Here is a 10,789-nt window from a genome sequence, read left to right as displayed (position 1 = left end):
TAGTGATGGGTCGTAACATGTTTTCGGCGTAACGTAACGTAACTAGTTTCTTGAGAAAACGTAACCTGTTTCATAACTACGTATTTTTGTAACTAGTTACATTTATAGATTTGTACTATAGTGTAACTTGGAAACTGTTAAATTGTCCTATATCTTTCCTCACTGTCGTATCTTTACAATACAGGTCATTTCACGATGGTACGGTCACAATTCCTAGAAAGTAGGTTTATGGCATTACTTAGCAAACAAACCCATGTATTTACCATCGACGATTTGATATTTTACACTTTTACAGAAAGATATTTTTGCATTTGGTAACTGTTGTATAAATCTAAGTTAAAAATAAACATCGTACCCTCGGAAAATTATCTCCTAGAAAGCTTCAACAACTTTGCTACACAATTACAAAAATTTTAAATATTGTAATAGTTGTTTGCTACTAAGTTCTTCTCAAGATCTGATCTGGAATTCATAGACTTTCTTTCATGACTAAAAATATATGAGGCCACAATAAATAATCTTTTAAAATAGTTTTTCTCTGTATGTATGATTTTGATCTGTTCAAATATTATTTACTCAAAATCATAACTCCGAAGAACGAAGACGGAGATATGACAAAAGAAATACGTGTCCTTCGAATAACAAAATAGGTATAATACCAGGCATCACGTTATTGTTACCCATGGGTACCAACTTTAACGTACAGTAAGCTATTTACAACGTTAAAACCGAAGATACTAAACTGCTTACTCAAAGTAACCGATAACGAAAATAACCATAACCGTAACCGCTTGTCGTACACAGTCGAAACAGGTTATACGATTATTTAGCTAGTACGCAGTTTCGGAAACTACTTACGGTACATAACGCTCAACCCTACTACGCAGGGAGGAAATAACAAAACTGCTGTTGTAGGTACCTACAGCGTATACTGCAAGTAGCAAAAGGTATGGTATAAATATAAATCATCGACGTTTACTAATGGACATGCCTTAGCGGTCAGAATTGTGGTACAACACGAGAAAGAGATGGAACGAAGTTTCGGATAATATCCACCTCTCTCACGCTAGTGCGTAAGCGTGTCATGAAAGAAATAGCATTAGTTCGAAACTGGTTCGAAACCATACGCCATCTTCCTCACTTTTCGAGCCAAGAAATTATTACAATGACATACGGCTAAGGCACGTCCATTAATATATGTCTATGGTATGATTGCAGCAGTTGTTGCGGGATTAAAGTTTGCCGAGTTAGAAAATTTAATATTTTTAGTGACTAGAGTGGTCAGTAACAGTCCAGTGTACCAAAACTCAACTATTTACGTAGTTCAAAGTAATTTTGTCCTTGTTTATTTTTCTATCCTATTCTAATAACTTTTGGCGCTTTATTTGAAATTTACCCTGTTGCTACTGTGGCGTCACTCTAACTTAACGCAGTTTCACGGGCACTTTTTCACAATAGAAATAGTACTCCTCACCTCTACCCTCCATACATTGTTACACAATATAATACTTATTTTATGTTCAATATTCACGGGATTACAAATAAAATTGCAAGGAATAGTACCACTTAATTCTCTTACTAATTTAGATTACAAAGATTTGACCTTAGGGGATTATGTAAACAAACAAATATATTCCTTATTTCATACTTTCTCCGGCACCCCCGCAATATATGTATTTGTGTTTTATTGTCAATATCTTTTTTATATTTGATATTTCTTACTACGAACAATTTTTATTTGTTGTAATAACAGAAAATTTCTTGAAACATTGATAAATTGTGAAAGCAAGTAAAAAATAAGAAGGGTAAAAATATTGAACAACATTAATGACTCTACTTATACGATACGTACCTACTTTTGATTAACATTATTCAACTAAATAGTGAAAGCCAAAAAAAATACAATTATTATATTCATATAGCAATTCTCAAATATGGCAAAAATTTTACGACCGCGTTGTTCTGTAGTAGATATTAACATTTAGGCAGATTGTAATGATTGTGAATCAGAAGCATAAGGATATTGAGTGCGATACACATTGGGGTTTGCTTATAGGAGCTACTGAACACAACTTTTTCTACATAAAGCACTAAATTAGTAAAATATCTTCCCGTAATCATTGGTTTACATTTTGATCTTATTGACCACTTTGAATCTGTGCAATTTATGCGATTAACTGTAGATAAGTTTAAGCTCATTTATTACATAATACATAGTATAAGTATGTAAACCAGTAGTGTACGACAATCTGGCGTTGAAAATACTAGCATTCTAAGCGACCGAAATACTTGTCCACGTTTTATCGAAGTGTTGTGTTATTTGGTTTATTTATTTACTACAATGCAGTCTCCTTTTATATTTTTATTAAAGATAAGGGATATATCATGTATCATCCACATAATACTAATCATATTAACATAATAAGAAACCCTAGNAACTATCATTACCGAAAAATAAAATTTTCCATGGAGGTTTTAAATCTGATCCATAACAAAAAAAACGACATGTACGAAATCTTTTGTTTGCTGTAATAATCTTGCATTCCCTTAAAATCATCATTGCCATCATTGCATCTATTGTCATATTATTATAATTATTATTATTAGTCTGTGATTATTATCATTATTATACTGACCATAGATAAATACTAACCTTGAAGATCATGATGACTAACCTATCTATGGACTGACCATTAACCTAAACATGATTTTAAACTATTTATCATAGATAATGTATGGTAATACTTCACCATTGTACTTCACAGTCATAAACACAGCATAGACATATATTAATGGACGTGCCTTAGCCGTATGTCGTTGTAATAATTTCTTGTCTCGAAAAGTGAGAGAGGTGGCGTATGGTTTCGGACTAGTGCTATCTTACGCACTATCGTAAGAGAGATGGATATTGTCCGAAACTTCGTTCCATCTCTTTCTTTTGCTGTACCACAATTCTGACCGCTAAGGCATATCCATTAATAAACGTCGATGAAACACAGTATGGTGTAATGGGTGTGACATCTAGAATTAAATCATTTAAAAGTTTATCTAGACTATCGACGTTTACTAATGGACATGCCTTAGCGGTCAGAATTGTGGTACAACAAAAGAAAGAAATGGAACGAAGTTTCGGACAGTATCTGTCTCTCTCACGTAGTACCGTACTTCAGAGAAATTTTCTCAAACGCTTCAAATAAATTTTAAAATTACGATTATGAAGTTAAGAGATAGTTGACAAAAATAAATTTTTGAATAGTAAATTAATTGATTTTCATAATGATTTAATATGATTTTTAATATGACGAGTATGGTTAGGTATGACATGAAGTATTGAGTATGACCTAGAACAACTTCGAGCATAGATAATAGATACACAAGATAATAGATACACAAAGAATAGAAAATTGGTTAGTATGTGGATGTTATATTGTGAAGCATTGAGAATGTTGTGAAGTCTACAATCCCCAAGAGGATTTTTTTCAAGCGATGTAATCTTAAAAAATATTTTAGTGGAAAGGCAAAACGAACATCATGTCCAATTTTTTCGAAAAATTTTTCAATAAGGTTCAATTTGAAATTTACTCTTAATTTTCGGCCTTTTAAGTGCAAAATATTTCAAAAATATATATGTATACAATATGACATTGTTAAACAACAACATATATGTTTTAATATATTATATTCTTACCTAGACAAGAAACTATTAAATTTTCAATATTGTACTAGTAGTAGGTTTAGGAAAATGTCTGTTTTAAGGGTAAGCTTATTATTTTACTACTTAAGAATGCATAGAAATTTTTGTTCATGAAAATAAAACATTTTAATGTGGTGTCTGCCAAAGACTATTCAAAAGAACAAATAGAAAGAACACATGCAAACCTGTTTGGTTGAGAAGCGCTTCAAATGTGAAGCTTGTAGAAAAAGCTTTACACGAAAGAATCATTTAAATGATCACCTGAAACTTCATTTTGGCGAGAAGCCATTCAAATGCAGTATCTGCGAAATATGCTTCGCTCGGAAGAATACATTGAAGCAGCACATGCAAACTCATTTGAATGAGAAGCCGTTCAAATGCAATGTTTGCGATAGATGTTTCGTCCGGAAATGTACTTTGGATCAACACATGCAAATTCATTTAGGAGAAAGGCCATTCAAATGCAAAGCCTGCAAAAAAAGCTTCACACGAAAAGATAGTTTAAATGTTCATATGATAATTCATCTTGGCAAGAAGCCTTTCAAATGCGAAACCTGTAAAAAAAGCTTCACACGAAAGGATCATTTAAATGTTCACATAAATACCCATTTTGGGGAGAAGCTGTTCAAATGTAGTATCTGCGAAAAATGCTTCTCTTCTAAAACCACTTTGAATAAACACATGCAAACTCATTCAGTTGAGAAGCGATTCAGATGTGAAGTTTGCAAAAAAAGCTTCACATGAAAAGAGTACTTAAGTGTTCACATGAAAACACATTCTGGCGCGAAATCGTTCAAATGCGAAACCTGCAAAAAAACCTTCACACGAAAAGATTATTTAAATGCTCACATGAAAACCCATTTGAATGAGAAGACCTTGAAATGTGATATATGTAGCAATCAGTTCAGGTACAAGTCTCAATTAAAACAGCATCTAAAAGAGCACATTACTCCTAAAAAAGAATTTAAAGTTTTCTGTAAATGTAACATATGCAAAAAAGAGTCTAACTTCAAGTCTTCACTGAATGAACATATGAAGATACATACTAATTTGAGATGTTCACTTTGCACTGGGTCAACAAAAGAATGTGTCTGCTCCAAAAACCTTGGAGATAATAAGACTAATCCTCTAGTTAGAGATACTTTTATGTTTGAGTGTCAAACATGTTTCCAAACGGTCTTTTGTAAATTTCAACTGAAATTGCATTTGCAAATACATTGCGATTTAAAATGTGTAGTTTGTAAGGAGGATTACAGGAGTTGCAGTTGTTCTGACTATTTTTCTGCTATAGAAAAATCAAAATGCATTAACATTGATAAGCCATTAAAAGAAGAAACTATTGAACCTGCCTTGATAGTTAAAGAAGAAATGTTTACTCAAATTAATGAAACTCCTGTAAATAATGAAACTAGCAAAAGTTCCAATAATGCCCTTGAGCCCTTAAGCATAATAACTGTTATTAAAGTTAAGGAAGAAGAAACATTTATTACTGTTAATGAGCCTATTATATATAAGGAACTTATTGTACCTAAAGAGGAACTTAAAGAAGAGAAAGAAGAAATTATCGAAAATTCCGTTGAACCCTTTGCTAAAACTGTTGAACACAATGATGAGCCCTTCAGTTTAACATTAAGGAAGAATTAATGTAAATGAAATGAAATTTGTATGATTTAGGTGATTTTTTTGCAAATAAATATGTTATTTACCAAACATTTTTAAATTATATCTGAATTGAATGGCTTTTCATAGATATTTCTTTAGCATTGTCCTGTTAGAAAAGTTACTACAAAGGCTCTATATTGAATGATTTAAAATGTTTACAATATATTGCATTCCATTACTAGAATATATTTTTTTACTACTTCCATATCCATCCCCACACATTTTATCTCATTAGTTTACGTTGTTCTTGCATTTCATAAGTACTTTTGTAAGTTAAGAAATATAAACACTTGAGGCATCCAATAATTAAAAAAATTTTTTCCACCAAAACATTTACTTTATTAATAGTAGAACTGGAATACATGAACATTCACAAACATTAATCGAATGATATATTAGAGATTGATACAGTCTATAAAAAAATAATAAATTCGCATAATACACTTAATGAAATTCAAAACATACCAAGATAAATAATTTACTAATATTTTAATAATCTTATGTTGCATTTTTAATAATTATGTAGGTAAATAATTTTTTTATTAAACTGCTATGTTCCTAATTGCGAGATTACCATTCATTGTTACTATTTTTAAAGCTAATCATTATTAACCATTACAAAAAAATTACGTAAATGTTTAGCTAAAAGCATTTTAAGTACAATATGATTTTGCGAACGTACAGAAAGTGTTATACATTATTATTATTAATAATTAATTGATTAAATAATTGTCTACTCTTCCGGGGTCTGAGATGCTGAATCCAAAATGGTTTCAAACGAAAACGGTTGGAAGGCATAACCAGCGCCTTTGTAAAATTTGCTTTGAAACTCCACCCTACAAAACATTTTGAATTTTAAAACAGTGGATTCCCTTATTGATTGTTACTTATTGAAGATACAATTTTTCTTTAGCAAGCAACATTAATATTATAAAGTGGTAATGTTTGTTTGTTTGTTTATTGGTATTGTCCGTTCAATTAGAGAAAGCTATAACATGAGCGATGCACATAAAATCTCTGGCGTTTTAAATAACTTCTAGCAAGAACATCCATTAAGGCAGTTTGTACACATCGGTCTGCCATTGTATACCTTTCTGTAAGTGAACGAACTCTGTATATAGAATTCCTGGAACTACAGAACCGATTCTAAAAATTTTACTAACGGACTGCACTCTTCCTAAGAAAGATAGGCTGTACGATTATTTATAATTCGCATTTTTCTTGAATAAACATTAAGTTGTGTATATATTACATGAAAACAACTGAAAAATGTTTCTTTAATAGTTTCAACTTTTTCAAAACATACCAGTGTAAACGTAGAGTATGTAGGAATGCCGAAAGCCCTTCCATTAATACAAGAATTGACACAGTTAGGCAAGCCCAAAACATAAAAATAACATATAATACGATTCCACCTTTCCAATCCTGAATTACGAATCCTCTGCGCAATACCATTTTCCACAATACATCGGCCAGTTCTGTTAATATAATAAAATTATGAACAAAAAATTAATTATTTACAGTTAAGCAACATACGCGCATGGGCAAGAGATAGAGCCCAAAGTCGCAAATATGAAGCTGTATGCGATACGGATCCTAATACGTATTCTATTGTATGTATCCCCTGATGTATGAACATCTCGCTAACGTCTTCTTCATGTTCTCCAACACCTTCCTCAACTCCACCAGGACATCTATTATTTACCGCTCCACCATTAACGTGTACGCTGTTATTTTGAAGAGGGCCTTCTGTATCTCCATTTTCGACGGCCGAAGGCATCTGTTGATGACTAGCCTTAAAAGAAAAAATTTTTAGGTGTTTCATTTCACAAATTTATCACAGGGCTTTCGCGTACGTTACTAAAACGCAAGTCATAAGAATACTTGTATTTTCGTAAAATTTCTGAATAGTAAAGGAAGATGTTTTTAGGCCACAAGCTTTTCTCCTCGAAGAATTGAAAGCTCAGAAAATGTGTTTTATTGAACGTGGTAAGTTTAATGTCAATGACGTCCGAAGATCAGAGCGTTCCGTTGAAGTCACCGGCCCAGAAAACGTAACAAGTGTCAAAATTATTAAAGAAAGATCGACGTATAACACGTCAATATTTACAGAAGATTATAACACCTAAAAGTGTACACAAAATACTTCACAGATCATTGTAGGTATGCGCTATTGCCGTGTTGGTGAGTTTTCGACTCTATACAGTATTCAGATCCTTGTTCGTATAATCAGTACAATGAATTTAGTTTTCAGAAGCGACCAATGAAACGTCTGTGTGTATATAACTTTTTAGTTGCATATTAGGTATATTTAACAGAAAATTAAGAGAATCACTATTGGCTATGCATTTATTCCAATTCAACTCACTACATAGCTCTCAACAGCAACGATTTTTAAACGAAAAGAAATGCTCTTTTTAATCCTGATGATGTATTTAATTTTCTATTGAATATACTCATTCAACACTAACGGTAGGGTAGATTATTAGTAAACAAAAACTAAAAATTAAAAAAAAATTTCTTACTAAGGCTTTCTCCTTTTGACCTCTAAGTATGAAGAATGGCTTAGCGAACAGCATCCATGGTATGCACAAAACAGCAATAACAACTAAAAGCTTTTGCAGCGCCATCTGACCAGCATAAATATGGGCATCGCATTCTTTATCCACGACTGTTGTCTTGAAGAGAATCATGTTGATAAAAGTGATGAGTATCGATGGAGCACAATGGGGACTATATTTAATATATGCCACTAAACATAAAAGAAAATATGCTATTATTTTAATAGAAACACTTCGAACAATTAATATAAAATATTGATTATAGCATGAGATAAAGGAAAATAGTCAGAAAATAGCAATTACAGTACGCAAATAAGGTAAAGGAAGCACCGACCATGTATAACGTTAATAATAAGCCCTATTACAAGGGAGTAGCAAAACATCAAAAAAGAATTATCGATACAAATATGAATAATAATAATTTATATGAAGAAAATTGGGAAAAGTGGAAAACAATAAGCCCTATCGTCTATGATGATTATCGTCATCAATTTTACAAACACTACATCCAATTAAAATATAACATGTAAAAGAATCTCCTTATGGCCGATGCTTGGGTTACCACATGTGTGTTCATTAATAAAGTTAAATAAAACATATGTACTTGCACAAGAAAGAGAAAGTTTTCGATCAAAATGAACGAATTTGTAACAATTTTCGATATTATCAAAAATAACTGAAAAAGAAAAATGCTTTTGCTTTTTCAATTTTCACTTTTATGACAATGTTCTTATGAAACGCCTTATATTTATTTATATCTATTTACTTACGTTCATCAGTAGGAAAATACATAATCCATTTTATAAACATTAACAGCACCATGTACAGAAAAATGAAACTCATAAATATAATTCGCGGAATAAATTCGCAAATGATATCCAATCGGTGATTAAAGTATCTAAAAATACGTTAAATCAGATTAAGATATTATAAACTCTAAAAATGAATACTTACAAATGATTCAGTAAACTTAAAGACACTCCAAAAAGCATATGAATTATACCAAAAATTATGGAAATCTTCATTTTGTAAGAATTATGGAATATAATTTTATTCTGAGCGAACTGCCAAACAGGATCCATTCCGAAGACATACGGAACTCCCTCGTAATCGTTTGTTGAAGGACTGAGCATTAATACTTTTTCCTTGTTCATTTTTTCTAAAGAGATATTGTTAACGGTCCATTTTGATCCGAAAACGTTTATAGACTTAGAAAATATATCGTTGTAGATAAAGCCAGTGTACATTGAGAAAACTCCCATTAAGAATATAACGTAACGACCGCCAAAGAATATGTTCCATATCTGGAATTAAAAATATATGATAAAGACGCAATTAGAATTAAAATTGTCCACAAAATGTTTTCTTAAAGGAATTTAAAATAGTGAATGTCGCATATTTCGAAACAAGCTCACCTCATTATCTGTTTTTTTGGCTGCCAGTGGCTTCTCTTTAAAAATCATCCACGCTGCAAACAATGCCATAACCATACCATGGCCCAAATCGCCAAACATTACCGCAAAAAGAAAAGGAAATGTAATTATTGTATACGGTGCTGGATTCATCTCTCTATAAGAAGCTATTCCATATGAATCGATAAGCGCCTGAAAAGCGCTCGTGAATTTGTTGGTATGATTGTATGTCGGTGGATTTTCACATGTCTCCATTCGATTTAATATTGGCGGAACGGAACTACCACTTCGTTCCTGTTGAAAATTTAAACATTAGAAATTGGCATAAACGTTTTTAAATAAATTTCTACTTTATTTTGTCCAAATATTAAAATGAATAACATTATTGTTTTGAAGTATCAACTGAAAATATATTAAGAAATTGCTAGACCTCCGCCACAAATTTAAATATTAAATACAAAACGTTAACAAAAAAAGATGTTAATAAAGCTCATTAAAAAAGTAAAATAAAAAATGCTTCGATTCTTTTACTCTCTTCTCAATATTGTGTGATATTTTAAATAAAATATGTACCGTGCCCCGTCGAAGAGCAAGTTGTATATTTTCCAAGTCCAAAACTGGTACCCAACATTCAGCTATCAGACATTTCTGAGTTACGTCCAAATTAAAAAGATTAAGGGTATGGTAAATGGCCTTTATTTTTCGGACCTTAACAAACCAGTTTTTAATATTTTTCGCAGCAGCTACTAGAACGCGATGTCTATGATCTTGTGTTTGACCCAAAACCTAGAATAAATAAATAAAAAATAAGTAACACTAAGCCCAATGTAAAGAAAATTTTAATGGCATACTACAATTAAAACGACCAGATAATTTTCTTCACTTAAGAAAAACACTTGCGTCTTTCATTCCCACCAGCACTAACCTTGTAGGCGTAGTCCCTTCAACCTACACTCTAGAGTAAAGCTGGAGAGTAGGATGGAGATGAAATAGTGGGAATGGGGGAAGGTGGTTGGTGAGAGATAAGGGCTTTTAAAGCGAAATGACAGATTATCTCTAGAATATTACTGCCCCAGTGATTGTCTTAATGACCCAAAGAAACTACAGAAAAACTTGGACTAAGGCAATGCTAAAAGCTATGGTCTAGATCTCTAGGTCATGCCGCTAAGTCAGTTAGAATAGAACAATAAAGGCATAATAAGTATTATCACGTTACCCCTCGTAGGCCATAGTGCTTACGAGTGACGTCAACGCTAGTCGACCGAGCGGTCTTGCCGGTCCAGCTGGCAGCAAACGACAGTGGATATTCCAAAATTCGAATATTGTGATTATTTAAAGACTTTCAGTTTGAAAATCTTGTCAGGCTTCAATAGAACATTTCATTGCATTTGGTAAAAATGTTTATAAAGAGAAAAACCATTTTTTTTAGTAAATACTAGCATATAGATATACAATATCCC

At 32.0% G+C, this 10,789-nt stretch overlaps 2 protein-coding genes across 2 annotated transcripts in view; one reads left to right on the top strand and one right to left on the bottom strand.

Moving 5' to 3' along the window:
• The first annotated feature begins 3,295 nt into the window (after positions 1-3,295).
• LOC108736011 (zinc finger protein 501) lies at positions 3,296-5,481 on the top strand. The gene is given in 1 exon segment (XM_018468261.2): positions 3,296-5,481. A coding segment is annotated over 1 exon segment (1,467 nt). The 5' UTR covers positions 3,296-3,871; the 3' UTR covers positions 5,339-5,481.
• Positions 5,482-5,671: 190 nt separating this feature from the next.
• Positions 5,672-10,789, bottom strand: part of LOC108735991 (V-type proton ATPase 116 kDa subunit a) — a 55,316-nt gene continuing 50,198 nt past the window's right edge. Inside the window, exons 6-13 of the mRNA XM_025976450.1 lie at positions 9,903-10,115; positions 9,333-9,623; positions 8,872-9,221; positions 8,688-8,815; positions 7,882-8,108; positions 6,893-7,151; positions 6,663-6,834; positions 5,672-6,192 (exon numbers count right to left, since the gene is read on the bottom strand). Of these exons, the coding sequence (XP_025832235.1) occupies positions 6,090-6,192; positions 6,663-6,834; positions 6,893-7,151; positions 7,882-8,108; positions 8,688-8,815; positions 8,872-9,221; positions 9,333-9,623; positions 9,903-10,115 (1,743 nt within the window). The 3' untranslated portion in view covers positions 5,672-6,089. The remainder of the gene's footprint in view (positions 6,193-6,662; positions 6,835-6,892; positions 7,152-7,881; positions 8,109-8,687; positions 8,816-8,871; positions 9,222-9,332; positions 9,624-9,902; positions 10,116-10,789) is intronic.

This window comes from Agrilus planipennis, unplaced genomic scaffold (assembly GCF_000699045.2).
Source record: "Agrilus planipennis isolate EAB-ADULT unplaced genomic scaffold, Apla_2.0 scaffold75, whole genome shotgun sequence".
NCBI classification, from domain to species: domain Eukaryota; kingdom Metazoa; phylum Arthropoda; class Insecta; order Coleoptera; family Buprestidae; genus Agrilus; species Agrilus planipennis.
The sequence above is the reverse complement of the archived record's forward strand: the minus strand, read 5'-3'. Positions and strand labels throughout refer to the sequence as shown.